General features: G+C 53.1%; 1 protein-coding gene across 4 annotated transcripts; it reads left to right on the forward strand.

Moving 5' to 3' along the window:
• Positions 1 to 1,975: 1,975 nt before the first annotated feature.
• Positions 1,976 to 4,200, forward strand: RPP25L (ribonuclease P/MRP subunit p25 like). Of its 4 annotated transcripts, none has more exons than XM_043927760.1 (2): positions 1,976 to 2,112; positions 2,809 to 4,200. In XM_043927760.1, the coding sequence occupies exon 2, from the start codon at positions 2,839 to 2,841 to the stop codon at positions 3,328 to 3,330; it is 492 nt and encodes a 163-aa protein (XP_043783695.1). In that variant the 5' UTR covers positions 1,976 to 2,112; positions 2,809 to 2,838; the 3' UTR covers positions 3,331 to 4,200. The 4 variants fall into 4 exon arrangements, with proteins under 4 accessions (XP_043783695.1, XP_043783694.1, XP_043783696.1 ...); XM_043927759.1 differs by having other exon boundaries at positions 1,978 to 2,112; positions 2,806 to 4,200; XM_043927761.1 differs by having other exon boundaries at positions 2,013 to 2,074.
• Positions 4,201 to 17,118: the final 12,918 nt, after the last annotated feature.

Consider the following 17,118-nt stretch of genomic DNA (forward strand, 5'->3'; position numbering starts at 1 on the left):
GTAGTGTGTTAGCTTCCTGGTCTTGGATGGGTATGGTGGTAGGGATGAGGGTGGTGGAGGCCAGAGTTGTCCATCTTCCTAGGAGTTGGACCACCAGCTATACTCATCCTAGTCTAGCTTTCTGGAAGATATAGAGCTCTCAGGATGAATGCTCTCATTTGTTTGATGTGAGTGGAACATTTGGTTTTGTATCCATTTATCCCACATTTACCAAAGTGAAAGTGAAGTCGCTCAGTCATGTCCAACTCTTTGCCACCCCATGGACTGCAGCCTACCAGGCTTCTCCGTCCATGGGATTTTCCAGGCAAGAATACTGGAGTATTTCCTTCTCCAGGAGATCTTCCTGACCCAGGGGTTGAACCCGGGTCTCCCACATTGTAGGCAGACGCTTTACCGTCTGAGCCATCAGGGAAGTCCAGCATTTACCAAGGACACTCTAAATGTCAGATGCCAAACCAGGTGGGGAGGTCACAGGTAGGGTCCACCTGCCCTGTACAGGATAGCTGGGGAAACAGTCATGGAAAAGGGGAGGGAACCATGTGGCACAGGGTTCTCTGGGGGCACAGAAAAAAAAGGGATGTGGCAGGTAGCCCTGGAGAGTGATATGCAGGGTCTTTGAGAACCAAGGGAGCAGCATGTGCAAAGGAGAGGGGAGCCTCTATGTTGCTCTCCTGGTGCTATGAGAAGAGAAGGGGAGCCTAAAAGAGGATGCAGAGGGCTTTGGGGCGGGGGTGAGGCGGGGCGGTGGTGTGGCTGGAAAGGAGGGAGAGTTGGCATATTAAAGAGCAGAGAAACCAATGGCACCTCACTCCACCAAGTGTTTGCTGTCCTCTTGTGGTCTCTGGGACTGCTGCGGCTCCAGGCCCCTTTACGTCGGCCTGCCTGCCACCGTACCGTACTGGCGCGGTCTCATGGCATCTCAAATCCAACACGTCTGAAACTGAGCCATCCTAGACTCTTCCCTCCTCCATCCATCCGAACAGTCGCCAAACCCACCTCGTAGTATCTTCCAACTTAATTTACTTTCCCCCATTCCCACTGCTGTTTCTCTGGCTCATTCTTTCAACAAATGCTTTAACAAATACTCGAGCACTTATTATAGGCGGGGCAACTTAAGAAGCACCGCGGACATGGCCCTGGAACGTGCGGCCAGGAGTCACAAGAGGGAGGCCCGAGAGCTGCGCACACAAACAGGTTTGACCTGCGCCTTGATGAGAGCCCCCGTGGTTCGCCAGTGGCCACAGTTCAGTTCAGTTCAGTCGCTCAGTCGTGTCCGACTCTTTGCGACCCCATGAATCGCAGCACGCCAGGCCTCCCTATCCATTACCAACTCCCGGAGTTTACTCAAACTCATGCCCATCGAGTCGGTGATGCCATCCAGCCATCTCATCCTCTGTCGTCCCCTTCTCCTACTGCCCCCAATCCCTCCCAGCATCAGGGTCTTTTCCAATGAGTCAACTCTTCGCATGAGGTGGCCAAAGTATTGGAGTTTCAGCTTCAGCATCAGTCCTTCCAATGAACACCCAGGACTGATCTCCTTTAGGATGGACTGGTTGGATCTCCTTGCAGTCCAAGGGACTCTCAAGAGTCTTCTCCAACAGGGTGAAGTTAAAGTTCAGAACTCGGTGATCAAGGCTCTCGCGCCCGCAGCAGCCACATCACCGGCACCTCTAGCTTCGGTCCAAAGAGAAACCCGCCACTCTGCCTCTGCTACTGCGGGGTGCTCAACGGGTAACGCCCGCCCTGCATCTTCTAAGGGCCGAATCCTCCGCATCCTTCCGACGCGGACTTCGGACGCGGGACTCCTCGGCTGGCCGCTCCTCTCCCCCGCAGCGCTCTCTCAGCTCGCAAAGCAGTGCTCCTTGCCCGGGGCAGAACAGCGAAGACACCCGGCGTGCTGCGGATCCGCGCGTCCGGGGCCAGCTCACTCCCCGGCGTCCGGCGCCTCTCAGTTTGCGAACCCGGCCCCTCAGGCCCCGCCCCGTCCAGCGTGCGCGGCCCCGCGACCTCGGCGCGCTCTCGGCCCGCGCCATCTTGGCTTCAGATCGAGCGTAGGGTGTGCGCGGCCGCGGCGGTGAGAGCCGGAGCCCTGCGGGGCGGGGGCGCCTGGAGGTGCGAGGAGGAGAGGGGAGGCCGGGTACTGGGCCTCTGCGGTGGCCCGTGGCGGTGGGGACGGCGGAGCCTGGCCTCTCGCGGCCCCGACGCCAGGGGTGGCCCGAGCCTCTGCTTCCCAGTGTCTGAGGGACCCTCGGTTGCGGGGATCGACCCTGGAATCTCTGGATGAAAGAGGGGTGCCCGGCCCTGTCCTCGGGGTCCAGGAGTTGGGGAGGGGATCGTTTCTGCCTTTGAGGAGCTTTTGGATGAGGGCTCTTGGCTCCGTTTGGGGGAGCATGGGGTGTGGGGGGGAGGGCTTGGCCCTGACCTCTGGTAGCACGAAATGAGGCGCCTGCGCTCTGTCACCCCGTGGGGAGCCCAGGGTGAGGAGCACTCAGCCTTGTGCTCGGGGAGTCTCGAGTGAGGGCCCGGACCCAGTCCGCGGGAGCCCCAGATGAGGAAGGTTCATTCCCAGTGCCAGGGAGCTGGAGATGGAGTGGCTTGGCCGGTGTTCAGTGTCGGTGGAGGGTCATGGCCCTGTCCAGAGGACTGGGGTACATCCCCCCTAGGGGCAGGCAGGCATGACCCCTTGTCCTGGGGATGAGGGGTTTAAGGTCCCATTTCTGGAATATCTGGGCAGAGCAGCGCCCTAGGGAGGCAAGGTGGGGGTGGCCTGGGACACAGCGCCCACCATCCTCTGACTTCCTGCAGCAGGGCAGCGAGGCGGACGCGACAGCAGGCTGGATGGAGCACTACCGGAAAGCTGGCTCTGTGGAACTCCCCGCACCTTGCCCGATGCCCCAGCTGCCTCCTGATACCCTGGAGATGCGGGTCCGAGCTGGCAGCAAGATCCGCAACCTCCTGGGCCTGGCGCTGGAGCGGCTGGAGGGCGGCAGCGCTCGCCACGTCGTATTCTCAGGCTCTGGCCGCGCTGCAGGCAAGGCTGTCAGCTGTGCTGAGATTGTCAAACGGCGGGTACCAGGCTTGTACCAGCTTACCAAGCTGCGCTTCCTGCAAACCGAGGACAGCTGGGTGCCTACCTCACCTGACACAGGCCTGGATCCCCTCACGGTCCGCAGCCATGTGCCCGCAGTGTGGGTGCTGCTGAGCCGAGACCCCCTGGACCCCAATGAGTATGGCTACCAGCCCCCCGGGGCACCCCCTGACCTCGGGCCCACACCTGCCTCCAGCTGTGGCCCTCAGCCTAGAAGAAGGGCTCGCGATACCCGGTTCTGACGACCTGTGGGCAAGCTGTTGTCTAGACAGAGTGTCCAGGATGGCTGTACCTGTGAGAAGCCTCTAACTGCTCAAGGTCTCCAACAAAACTTGAGTTTACGGAAGTGGGCCTCCCTGTCCTACTTCCCCCTTCTCGCTGGCTCCTGGAAAGAGACTTTTGTGATGAGTGACAGGTGTGGAAAAAGTAACATCCCAAGTCAGTGTGTAGGTCAACTTGCCACAGCATAAATAAAATACAATATTATGTAGAGAAAGAAGAAGGGTTACTTGCCTTCTACATACAGTGCCTCTCATCTGTCTTCTGACAGAGATCCAAGGAGTGAGTGAGGAAATAAAGTCTCTGTCCGTTTGTCTGATGAACCTCTGCTTGGCCTGCTGTGTGGAAGTGGGATTAAGGGAGTGGGAGTCCCTGCCCTTGACCCCCAGGAGCTCCCAGTCTGGAGACAGGAAAAGTAGGTTCAGATGGGTGCTGGGAGGATCTGGACTGAAGAAGAAGCCTCAAGCAGTAACCTGACTGTCTAGATCCCTGGGTGGCTGTCTGCTTCCTGTTTGGGGCTGGTTGAAGAACTCTGCATTTTTCTCCACTTGCAGCATAGAGACATACCTCGTATTGTTGCACGTCGCAGATACTACATTTCTTACATAAGAAGTGAAGTTTTGTGGCAACTCTCCATTGAACAAGTCTGGCAGCGCCATTTTTCTAACAGTGTTCACTTCATGTCTCTTGTCACATTTTGGTAATGCTCAAAATATCTCAGACTTTTAATTATTATTATATTTGTTATAGTGATCTATGATGTTACTACAGTAACTCAGTGAAAGCTCAAATGATGGTTAGCATTTTTTAGCAATAAAATATTTTAAAATTAAGGTATGTATGTAGATTGTTTTTTAGACATAATTCTGTCACATTCATAATAGACTACAGTATAGGTAAACATAACTTTTTTAAGCACTGGGAAACAAGTAAACTTTTGTGACTCGCACTATAGAGATCTTCCTTTTAATGAGGTGGTCTGGAACTGAACCCAAAATGTCTCTGAGGTATGCCTGTATCACAGTATAGTGGTTGAGATCATGGCTTTGGTCACCAGACTGCCTGGATTTGAATCCTGGTTCTGCCAATTACTAGGAAGTTACTGCTCTGTGCTTTAGTGTTCTTATCCATAGAACAAGATGTAGTGCTTGCTTCATAGGATTGTTAGGAGGATTAAATGTAGAAGTACACATGATTCTTAGATACCACCTGGGCCTGTATACCCTCAGCTCTCCATATCTGTGGATGGAGAACTCGTGGATACAAAGGGCTGACTGTACTCCACCTTTTTATTTAAGGGACTTGAGTATTTTGGTAAAAAGAAATCCACGGGGCTCCTAGAGCCAGTTCCCTGAGGATACCGAGGGATGACTGTAAATGTTCATTGCCCTCATTATTAATGAGTCAGCTTACAAACATGCTTTTTCCTTAAAAACATAACCTCAATTCCACATTCCCCCTTTAGTTCTCACCCTTTTTATCCCTAGCAGTTCCTCTTCTGTCTCACCTTGGCTGTAGACTCAGGGTCACCATGGACAGGTCAGGAGCACAAGGAGCGGTGAAGATTGCAGTGGTGGCCAGGAGGCTACAGGAACCAGAGCAGGATTGTGAGCAGTAGTGGACTCAGTGAAGAGTTGAGCAAATCGGGTCTTCCACTGGTTTTTATGTTCTCCATTGTGTCCACAGCTTGGGTGTCCAATCACTAGGCAAGCACAAAGTGTGGACTCACGCGACCATGTAGCAGGGTGGGCACAGCAGTTGGAGGATGTTGAAGTGATGTCTGGCTGAGTCCAGGCAGGTGGGGTTGAGATACTGGGAGAGATGGAGTTAGGGAACTGGAGGCCTCAATAAGGGCTTAGAGCAGGCATGAGGGGACCACAGGACCAGCAGGCTGTGGTCAAAACTTGAAGCACTGCATCTCTTTCTTTCTAGGGTAAATTGCCCAGAGTGGAGGGGTGAGAGATGAAGATTCAGGGGCATACTAGGAAAGACAGAAAACCCTCTGCAGCTTCCCAGCTGGGCCTCTCAACTTCAGAAGGTCATGAAGTGTCTGATACCATCCTAATGGCTGTGGTCCTGACTCAGTGTCTTGCTACCAGCAACTACTTGACTTACTCTCTGTGTCTAATTCACGTTTTTTGCTCCCGCTCAGCTTCTGCATATTGCCATTTCTCTGAACATCTCTACTCCTGTGTCCTTTACCATCAATAGCTCCCTGTGTATCATCGGTCCCCAGAGATTTGGGACCAGGCTTCTTGCAGACTATTGATCTTTGGCTCAGCATCCGATCTTGATCCAGTGTGTGGCGGCCAGGGTGGAAAGAGCATGTGAACCAAGCGTGGTGACTATGTTGAGGGAGTGATTCAGTAAGGCAGCATCATAGGCTCTGCGATTCGCAGGATGGACTCCCCACTGGGCAGCTCCTCATTAAGGCACCACCTGGGGTCTTGATGATGGCAGGGGGAATGTGGAGGGAAACTGACCTGCAGTCAAATCCCTTGAGAAGAACAGGATCTGCCACTACTCAGAGAATCAGGAGATAGGACACAAGCTGAGGGAGCAACGGCTAGTGAATCTGGGGCCTTTTCCCTCCTTGGCCACTTCGGGGACCCAAGTGAGTCCTACTGGAGGAATGGCAGGGAGGGAGCCAGAGTGAGGCCTTTAGAATCAGCAAGCCTGACCAAGCTTAGGAGGGAGGGAGCATAAGTGCTACGTACATTTGCCAATTCAATTTCTTCTCACTTTCTCCTTAATTCACTGTAATAGAACTTCTTCCTCCATAATCTCTTAGCACAAAAGGTAGGGAAGTGGAGATAGCTTTTTCAACAAACTGTTGTGATGGGAGGCGAGAGATGATTTGGGGATACAGAGAGTTTTATTTGTTTATTTTTAATAAATTAGCATAGACTAGTTTGTAGGCTGATGGGGGAAGCCAGTAGGGAAAGGAATGGAGATGCAGGAGATTGTGGCTAACTCAGAATGAGACACCTGGGGGCGATGAAAGGGAATGGGTCTTCAAGTGGGGAGGTACGGGCCTCCCAAGGGGCAGAGGAGAGATGTCTGCCTGTAGCAGGAGGGACAGAGTTGAGGGTGGCTATGCATGCAGGCAGGGTATAGAGGTAAAGGTGACACACAAGGAAATTCAGAGTTCAGAGGCTTCTAATCTCAAAGCAGGAGTCCAGCTCTGCTGCTGAGAGTGGACCTAGGAGGCTGGTGGAGAGTTGCTTCAACTGGGGAAGACAGCTAGTGAGGTTCGGGAGGGTGCCCAGCCAGGGCTGGGAGCCCAGATGAGGTTGGTGACCATGACCTTGTAATATCATCAGTCAGGGTGCACTCCAGCAGCACCCACAGGTCAAGTGAAGACTCAGGAAGCAGGAATAGTGAGACTGGCAAGAGAGTGTATGTGAAGAAGGTCCAAGGAATCCAATCTAGGTCGGGAAAGAAGTGAAGATAGAAAGGGGCAGGGGTCAGTGGCCTAGAAGTCCTTATAAAAATGGGGTGGAGTGAGGTGGAGTATGTCAGAGAAGTGGGACAGTATCATATGCTTCCCTGGTGGCTCAGAGGGTAAAGCGTCTGCCTGCAGTGCGGAAGACCCAGGTTCGATCCCTGGGTCAGAAAGATCCCCTGGAGAAGGAAATGACAACCCACTCCAGTATTCTTGCCTGGAGAATCCCATGGACGGAGGAGCCTAGTAGGCTACAGACCACGGGGTTGCAAAGAGTTGGACACGACCAAGCGACTTCACTTTCGGTTTCATCATAGTGGTACCAGTTTCTAGGGCACCCATAACAAAGGACCACCAACTGGGTGGCTTAGAACAACAAAACTGTTCTGTCTCACAGTTTTGGAGACTAGACGCCCCAAATAAAGATGTCAGAGCCATTTCCCTCCGAAACCTGCCTGAAAATCCTTCCTTAATGCTTCCTAGCATCCGGTGTGCCGACAGTCTTTGGTCTTGGCTTTCGGCTGCTTTACTCCAGTCATCCGTCTTCACATTGTCTTCCCTTTGTGTCTGTTTCTGTCTCCAAATTTCTCCTTTTTATAAGGACGCCAGTCATATTTGACTAGGGCCCATCCCAATGGCCTCATTTTAACTTACCTCTGTAAAGATCCTATTTTCAAATAAGGTCACATTGTGAGGTACTAAGGGTTAGGACTCCAACATATTTATGGAGGGATGCAATTCAACACTTCATAGTAGCCAAAGGATGAAATGAAATCAGTGAGTTTGAGAGTTTTAGGATCTAGCAGGACTTGATAGTGGGCGTGAGGGTAGATACCTGGTGGTCTAGAGGGAAAGTCACTGAAGATGAGGTTGAATTTAAGAGGCTGGGGAGGGCGATCATGGGTATGTTGAGGAGGCGGAAGCATCCAGGATAGAATGTGCTGAGCATTTTCACTACCTGCCTTAGAGGTGGCGTGCACAGTGAGTCCCCTTGAAGTGGGGACTTCAGAACAATATGACGGAAGGAGCTATATACCTCCCACATGCAAGCAGGCGCCAAGTCCTGGCAATTTTGCTTCCCAGGTCTCTCCATCCCCACAGACTTTGGTGATTTGTGCCCATCGTTGTCTTGCAACAGTCTCCTTGCTAGTCTCCCTGCTTCACTCCCCTCTGAGCTCTCCAACAGGGAACTGGCTGTTCCCTTTGTTTGGAATGCCCTGCCAGATACCTGCATGGCTATCTCCCTGCCTCCTTTAAGGCTTTGCTCAAATGTCACCTCAATGAGGCCTGTTTTGACCACTCCATTTAAAACTGCAGAAGAGCACCTCTGATCTCCCTTACTCTGCTCTTTTTCTTCTTACTTCCATGGCACAGTCCGTCTTTGACTCAGTCCCCCTGGACCCTGGGCCCTGGCCACACTAACTCCTCACTCTTCCCACTTGTCATGATATTGTTCTGCTTCTGAGCCTTTGGTGTTGCCATTCTTTCTGCTTAGAGCTCATCAAGATTTTTCAAAGGACACCAGTGGCACTCCCTGTTCAGAGCCTAGCTCCTCACTCTCCACCCTTTGCCTGGAGCTCCAGGATCAGTGCCAGTTTGACAGGACATAACCACTCCCAGGTAATGTCTGGCTGCACTTTTGAGTTTGTCCATAAGATGGCATCATTTGCGAAGGAATAGCCCATTCCTTCCCTTTGCAGGGTCTGTGCAGTTAAGACACAGAGAGGGTAGTCAAGGCTTGAAATTTGGCCTTCCATAGGCTTAGTGACCTCTCAGAGCTTCCCAGGTGGCACTAGTGGTAAAGAATCCGCTTGCCAATGCAGAAGTCATAAGAAACTGGGTTTGATCCCTGGGTCAGGAAGATCTCCTGGAGGAGGGCATGGCAACTCACTCCAGTATTCTTGCTTGGAGAATCCCCATGGACATCCCCAGAGGAGTCTGGCTGGCTACAGTCCATAGGGTCGCACAGAGTCAGACACGACTGAAGCGACTTAGTGACTTCTCAGTTATTCAACAAATAGCTAATTATCACCCATAATGTGACAGATATTGTCACTGGGCTTGGAAGCTCCAGCCCCATGAGGGCTATAAGTCATATATATCAGTGATTTCATTGTTGGTGTGATAAGTATAGAAATTAGGCAAGTTCATTAGACTTCAAGAGTTCAGAGTCCCTCATCCAGTCTTTAGGAATAGGCAAAGCTTCAAAGAGAAGGAGGTAGTGCCTATGTAGGATCTCAAATAAGAGCTATGACTATCCTGAGAATCCAGTGGTTAAGACTCCATGCTTCCAGTGCATGGGATGCAGGTTCAATCCCTGGTTGGGGAACTGAAATCCTGTATGGCATGTGGCATGGCTCCCCAGAAAAGCTGGAAGAAAAGTGGAAAGGACATTCTGTGTAAAGGGCAGGAATGAGCTAAGGCATAGAAGTGAGAAGAGCATAGAAATGATCGCTGGACTGTGAAGTTCAAAGCAGGGAGTATGAGGAATGAGGCTCAGAGGTGGGTGGCAGCCGGACTGGAAAGGCCCGAGTGCCTGGCCGAGGAGGTTGCACGCTTTCTTGAGAGTGATGGCGAGTCTCTGAAGGTGAAAAGGGAGGAGTGGTGGGGGATATTAGATTGCTGTTTCAGAGAGAGCTCTGGCTGCCGCAGGGTGGAAAGTGTCCTGGGGGCACAGGGCAGGGTGAGCAGTGAGGAGGCTGCTGCAGGGATCCAGGGGAGATGGTGAAGCCAAAATTATGGCTGGAGAAGGCCCTGGAGAAGCCCTGCCCACATTGCAAGAGCTTTCAAGGCTTGGCGCTTTGAAAGGGTTCTTGTCCCTAGGCAGTCTCTCCCCCACCATTGGAGCCACCTCAGTCCTGTTCTGGAGACTCCTTCAGGCTCTGTTCTAGCTCCTCGGGTTATTCCTGCCAGAAGCCCAGGTCTCTGTCGGTTTCCACGTGGAGGCCACAATGTCCTTGGTCCCTCTTTGTTGGTGTATCTGCGGCCTTCAGCTCTGCTGAGACCTCAGCCTCTTGAAGGTGATCCCTTCGTGCACTCTCTTCTCTGACTCCAGATGGGAGTGTGACTGAGGGGTCTCCTCCACCAGGGAACCAGGGTGAGCCCGGCTCCCTTGCTGTCATGCCCCCACCACCAGAGTTCATGTGCGCACACGCAAGTGAGTGTGTGTGTAAGTGCCTGCATGCATGTGTACTGTCAGCAGGACTGATGCTGAGAAAAGGACATCAGCATCCCTGGAAAGCAGAGGGGCCTCACCTGAGGAAAGGTCCGGAGGTAGGGAAGTACAGGGGGAATGTTCGGGGAGCAGGGCGAGCGGGGATGTTGTTAGCAGGGTCTGGCAGAGACAAGTCAGGGCCTGCGAGCTTGAGCCTGGAGCCATGACTGGGTACTGCAAGCCAGGGGGCACCACAGCCAGGTTTTGAGCAGGGACTGGGAGAGTCACCTTCATTCACGGTCTCATGAATATGCACGGAACCTGTTGAATTATGCAGATAGAAAGGATGTAGATGTACATGCAAATTCAGCGCTGCCCTCCCTGTTGCTATGGAAACCAAAGAATAGCAAGGGGGTGAGGGGTCCAAACCCTGGAGAGATCAGGCTGGAGAGACTGGAGACTGGGAGACTCTCCTCTGTCACCTGCTTTCCCCATGCCTGCTGTTGACCTCACTCTCTGCCTCATTCTGTCTTTGTCCCCCCTTTGCCTTGCCCTCTCTCCATGGCTCTGCCTCTCTGGATCTTTCTATCCCTGTCCCCATCATCTTCATCTCTGCTTCTCCCTCCCGTTTTTCTTTTCCATCTCCTAGTCTCTGAGTGTCTGTCTGTGTCTGTATGTTGTTGACGCTGTGTCACGGTTCCTCTGAGACTCGAGGACAGTTCTCTTTGACTCTGTGTCTTTAATTCCCTAGCTCTCCCTCCTTCTGCATCTCCCTATCTCTGTGTCTCTGACTCACATCTTATTTCTCCGCATCTCTATTTTTGTGTCTGACTCTGATTGTGTCTATTTCTTGGTCTCTCTCCCAAGGTTCTCTCTCTCTTCTCTTGTGCTCTGTCCCTCGGAACCCCTTATCCCACTGCTTGTCTCCATCTGATGGGAAAGACGGGAAACTGCACATCTGTCCTTGCCTGATGGGATGCTCCAGCCCTGGCCCAGCTGCCAACATGTTCAAGGATTCCTCGGCTCTCTCCCCACATAAGCGCCTGGTTTTGGTCTGGCCCCTGTCACAGTGTTGGCATAGGATCCCCGTGACAGACCCAGGCTGGCTGCCAGGACATCAGGGCTCCCAGCCTCTGCCTGCTGTGTGACCCTGCCTGCTGTGTCTCCCTCTCTGGATCTGTAGCTCCAGCTCTCTCTCTGCGAAGCTGGCGGGCACCTTGAGACAATGATGCACTGGGAATAGGGAATTGACCTCAACCCTGGCCCTCTGCCCAAGGGTTGACGTGAGGGGCCTGGCGGGGACCCAGGTATGGGGGCATCTGGGGCTAGTTGAGACCAATCCTGGCCCCCAGAGAAGATTCCTTGCAGAGCCACAGAATCAAACAGTAGCCTTTCCACAGCCTACCCATGGTTCTGCCTGCTGCAGCCTCAGCCATCCAATTCCCTGTTTGGGGTCCTTTGTATCCCCCTCCTCCATTTGGTTTATGTTCCTAGAGCACCTGTTTCACACATGCCTTCTGCCTTCACAGGTCCACAGTGATACAGAAGTGACACCTAGACTTTTTGTCTCCCCCAACCCTCCCAAGAAGGAACTCTTTGGTCCAAGTGAAGAACCTAGACTCTTCAACCCCCACAGTTTCCCATCCTTGGTAGCCTCAGTTTGGGGGTGCAGATGTCATGGATCAAGGTTGAGACAGAGAACTGCCTCTATACAGGATTCAGGAATGGGGTATGGGAAGCTCAGAACAGGACTTGGGGGTGAGGGTGGGCGAGAGTGTTTTGAGGGCAGGTAGACCACCCCATGGAGAAGGAAGTGGCAACCCACTCTTGCCTGAGAAATCTCATGGACAACAGGGGATCGCAGAGTCAGACACGACTTAGAGACTAAACACGCACAAACCACCTCCACGTTGAGGCGGAGGGCTTCCCCTTTCGGTCCTGGGCTCTGGGGAGGTTGCCTTACCTCCACGCAGGCTCTCAATATGGGGGATCTGGCTTGAGCCCAGGTGTGGGGGCGGCCAGCTCAGTCAGGGCAAGTCCCCTCTCCTCCAAGAGGCTGCCAGACTGAGCCCCCATTCCTGCCCCTCCACAAAGGATACAAACATAATCGCTCTTCCCACCAACTGTGATTCACCCATGTTCAGGCCCAGGCGTGATCCTGCTGCTGGGAATTCCGTGTTTGAATTAAAAACCTCCCCGGACACCCCGCCTCCGTCGGCCTGGGCTGGTTGTACCAACATGGGTTGGAGCAGAGTCAACCAGGGCTGTCTGGACAGAGCTGGATGTGGGGAGAGGACAAGAGAGAGAAAGGTGGACAAAGACTGAGAGAAATAGAGTGATGTAGATAGCGAGATGGAGAGAAAGACCAACAGACAGAGGAGGAGACATGGATGGGGAGAAAGCCCAAGCCAGAAAGGGCTCTAGTGCCCACCAGGCTGGTGCCGATCACTAGACTGGATTATCTCATTTCACTGAATCTTCACAACAGCCCTAGGTGTTAGGCACGATTATGATCCCATTTCACTTCTGGGGTACTTGAGACACCAAGACAGTAAGTCACTTGCCTGAGGCCACAAGGCCAGTAAGTGATGGAGTAGGTATTAGATGGGGCTTTCCTGATGACTCAGCAGTAAAGAATCTGCCGGCCAATGCAGGAGACGCAGGTTCGATCCCTGGGTTGAAAGAGACCCATGGGGAAGGAAATGGCTACCCACTCCAGTATTCTTGCCTGGAGAATCCCAAGGACAGAGGAGCCTGGCGGGCATCAGTCCATGGGGTCGCAATAGAGCTGGGCACAACTCAGCGACTAAAAGAACAAAAGCAACAAGGTGTTTGATCCCTTTGGCCTCCCTGAAGAGCCAAGGAGAGAGACAGACTCAGAGACTGGGAGGGAGACAGATTCCCACGGCAGCACTCCCCGGGAATTTGGGAATCCTGAAATCGCCAGACAGCTGTGTAGGAGGAGGGCCCTTCCCATCAGACCAGCAAACATGTGGCTTCCTGACCTTGTTGTCAGAGACATGACGGCAGGGAGAGCGGGGGAAGGGGAACTCCACAGAACTGAGTGGACCTCCCTCCTTGCTGCAACCCTGGGGTGCAGCCTGTCCTGGCCCTGCTTCAGATTCGGTCCAGCCGACCCCTGGCTTTGGTGGGGCCCAGGTTGGAAGGCTCATTCTTTCTTTCTCACGCCCTTGTGGAGCACCTGCTAGTTGAGAGGCACTTCTGCCCCACATCTCTTCCTCTCTCTTTCCTTTCTCTATCAAGAAACCCTTCCCATGGTCTTCCTTTAGCACCCTAGGATAGCTTCTGCAATAAGGGACCCAGATTTGAATTGGGGGATGCTTTGATATGGGGGTCAGCCTAGTATACACTGAGGTTGTCTGAGCACAGAAAGGAGGTCCCTGCAGGCTGGCTTTGGGGGCCTCCTGGTTGGAGGCCCCTGGTTTGGGGAAGAGGGTCATCGGCGCAGCTGGTGGGGGCCTAGAGAGCCGAGCTGTCAGCAGCAGAGAGGATCTGGCAAGAAGAAAACCAGGAGCCAGCCTGGGGGAGCCGGGGAGTCAGCGTTATGGTTTCTAATGTCTTAGCCCTGGTTTTAATTACCCCCAGGGTCCCCAGAGGTCTCAGACTGCTTCGGGCTCCTGAGCTCAAGGCGGGCTCAGGACTCTCCTGGGAAGTCCAGGGGCACAGGGATGGCAGTCTGGAGGTGGGGGAGCTTTTTCATCCTCTTCTTCCCCTGGCCCTGGCTGAGAGAGGTGCTTTCAGACCAAGCGGGGCCCTGGGGACAATGGGGAGGCTGGGGAAGGGGGCCCACCCTCTGCTTACTGGCCTCTGTATCAGCCAGCTCCAGAGCACCAGCTTGGCCCCGCTGGCCTCCCCCGACTCCTGGCTGCTAAAGCCCAGGGCTCTTTCTTGGCCTCGCCAGGCTCCTTTTTGGTCCTGTGACAACCCTGACTCCTGGCTCTCCTCCTCCCTCTGGAGCTACCACCCCTTCCCTGCGCTCTCTGTCATTTAATCATGCTTGCCAGGCTTTCAGCCTCAATTTTCTCCTCCTCCTCCCCCTCATCCCTGCCTTTCCCTGCTCCCTGGTATACCCTGCCTGCTTCCAGCACCTTCATAGTGCTCAGGTCAGTCTGAGATGTTGACGAATGTCCGTGCAGCCGACACGTGCTGGTGTAGAGGGTGCGGGGAGCTGTGGACAGGGACTGCACGCCTCCAGGAACCCACCCTCTCTCAAGTTCTCTGCCCTCTCCACTCACACCCCTGCTGGCCACCATCCCACAGACCCTTCCACGGGCCACATCAAGCCCCGATCCCCTCTCCAGCCCCTATCCAGATGATGGATAGCGCCATCATCTCCCAGCCACATACCAAAAACCCCGGAGTCCTCTGCGCTTTCGTACGCAAATGTTCCCTCTGGGCTTGGCACACAGTAGGTGCTAATAAATGTCTGTTGAGGTGAATTTAATTCAGTTTTCTCTCTTGAACTCCCCTACTGCCTCTCTCAGTTTCCCTGGGACTTGGTGTCTGTGGCATTCAGCCTCCAAATCTCTAATCTTGTTCTATCTTCTCAATCACCACAGTTGAGTTTCTGGGGGAAAGTGGGGCCTCTTTTCTCCCCTCTCCCTCTGCCCCAGGGAATCACAGGCTGTCCAGGAATGGAGCTTCAGGAGATGAAGGGAGAGAGCTGGTCTTGGGGCCACATGGCCCTAAGTCTGGTTTGGAAATCCCAGCCCTCTTTCTTATCTTGGAGGCGGCTCGACAGCAGCAGGGATCGAGGGCAGACTCTGGGCTGGTGCTCCAGGGGGACAACCCTTAAAGACGTGTGCCTCCCCTGTGAAGAAAGGGAGGGGAGGGGGATCAGGGCCCATGGGGGTGGGTGTTTCTGAGCAGGGAATTAGTTTCATGCAAACTTTTTGCAACACAAGAGGAAAATCTGCATCTGTGATTGTGCAAGTCTGTGCTCTCGCTCCCACCTTCCAACACGCAGAGTGGCTAACCCCTAGTTGCCCTGTCCTCTTCTGTCCCTCTCTCCCCACCAGCTCTGGATCCTCTCCCCCATCCCTGACCATCTACTTCTCTTTCCAGATAGCCTGGAGCCTAGGATCACCTGGGCCTCGGGACCTCGGGAGAGGAGCCCCTGGACAGTGAGTGTCTGGGGATCCTGCTCTCTGTGTATAGGGGAACGGTGCAGGCCGGGGGGGGCGGGGTTCCCTCCAGTGGTAATGGGAGCGGATGAAGATGATGAATCTGAATGCCCATGCTCCCTGCCTCCTCCAAAGCCCTGTATTCTCTCTTCCGCCCCATGGCCCTGCCCCTAATCAGGATGGAGGTCTCTCTCCCACTGGTCACTGCTAACACCTCCTTCCCGGCTGCCCCACCTCCAGCCTTAGCCTTTCTCACCATCCTCTTCCTGGCAGGCTCAACTTTCCCACTAGAAGGCAAATCTGGGTCTGTTCCTCACCTACTTCATGCCTTTTCAGGCCTGTGTGGCCTTGGCACCAGAGGTGCTTCAGGATGTGGTCTCTGAGCCATTCAGGAAACCTCATTCTGCCTTCGAGGGCTCTGCTCAACCCCCTACTGAATACCAAACCCTGCTTCCCATTCCTGGGGGTTGTGACCCATCCAGACAGGCTCTCTCCCCTGTGTCCTGGGACTCTACTTCCCCAGTTCCTGCTTGCATCAGTTGTTCACTCACTCATTCGACATTTATTTAGCTCTGCTTCACATGGTAGGGGCATCTGTTCTATGGCAGAGCTGGCTCTAGGTGCCTGGAGATGGAGGCAATAGGGCTACCCTCATGGAGCTCACAGGTGCCATCCAAGCAGCTAGGTGGTGGAACATCACACTCACTACTCTAAGGGAAAAGGGTGTGGCACTCTGGGGAAGGGCAGAGGGGCTTATCCAGGCTTCCTTTAGGTGACATGTAGGCTGTTGTTCTTTCCCCGAGGGGCCTATGGAGTCAGACTCAGCACTCTTACATAGGCAGACTTAACACTTACTTATTTTATTTAGTATTCATCTTCCCTGACTAGAATGTGAGTCTCATGAGGGCAGGAGATTTTTAAACCTCTTTTTTATCTTTTTTTTCAAAGGCAAAAAATAAACAATAAAGTGCACACATCTTAAGATCACAACTTAAATTCTGACATACGTATATATGCTCTTGGAAACCTCCCTTCCCTCCCCAGCCCGCCTCCACTCCCAGCAAAGGTAACTGCAATTCTGGCTTCTCTCACTGTAAATCAGCTTTGCCTTGAGCTTTATAGAAATGAAATCATTCAGAACATACTTTTTTCTGTTTGGTTCTTGTTTCCCCCCCTTGCTCAATGTTTTGGTTGTGAGTTTTATCCATTTTTGTTGTGCGTAGCTATAACTGGTCCTTTTCCATTGTTGGAACTCTATCACAATCTATTCATTCATTTAGTGGTTTCCAGTTTGAGGCTATAATGAATAAACTGCTGAGAACATTCTTGGTACATATGCACAATAATTTCCTTTGGCTATACATCTAGGAGTGGAATTGCTGGGTCAAGGGATATACCTATGGTTTAGCTTAGAAGATCCTGCCAAACAGTGTTCCGAAGTGGTTGAACCAACTTATATACCCACCAGCAGTGTGTGGAGTTATAGTTGCTCCACAGCCTTGAGAGAGAAGGGATTTTCATCTGGTTGGTTCACTGCTGTCTTGTCACTTAGGTCAATGCCTGGCATCTACTAAGTGTTTAATACATATTTATTGACTGCCTTATGGATGGAGGAGCCCTCAGGACTGCTGGGGTCCTGTTCCGGCTCTGGTACTAACTTGCTGTGTGGTTCTGGGCAGGTGACTCCCCCTCTCTGAGCTGATTCCCTGTCTGTGTCATCAAGAGAGGGATACTGGGGGCTCTGCCTTCGGTACCAGCTGCATGTTGTGAAAGCTGGACACCTGTTCCTTCGTTGACTCCACTCGTATTGATTGACATCCTACTATCACTGGGGTGGCGGAGGTGTGATCTGTGACATGCTGCTGTCAACCTCTTTTAGGTCAGCCAAGACCAGGTCACTGCCCATCCTGTCCTGGAGACTGCGCCTCCTCCCTGTGTCCAGCCCTGACCCCAGGGGGAGGGGGTCTGGACTGAGCCCACGGATGGAAAATGTGATTAATAATCAAAA

Source organism: Cervus elaphus, chromosome 16, assembly GCF_910594005.1.
Source record: "Cervus elaphus chromosome 16, mCerEla1.1, whole genome shotgun sequence".
NCBI classification, from domain to species: domain Eukaryota; kingdom Metazoa; phylum Chordata; class Mammalia; order Artiodactyla; family Cervidae; genus Cervus; species Cervus elaphus.

Coding starts and splice junctions, on each gene's coding strand:
- RPP25L (XM_043927760.1), top strand. CDS start 2,839: ATGGAGCACTACCGGAAAGCTGGCTCTGTGGAACTCCCCGCACCTTGC.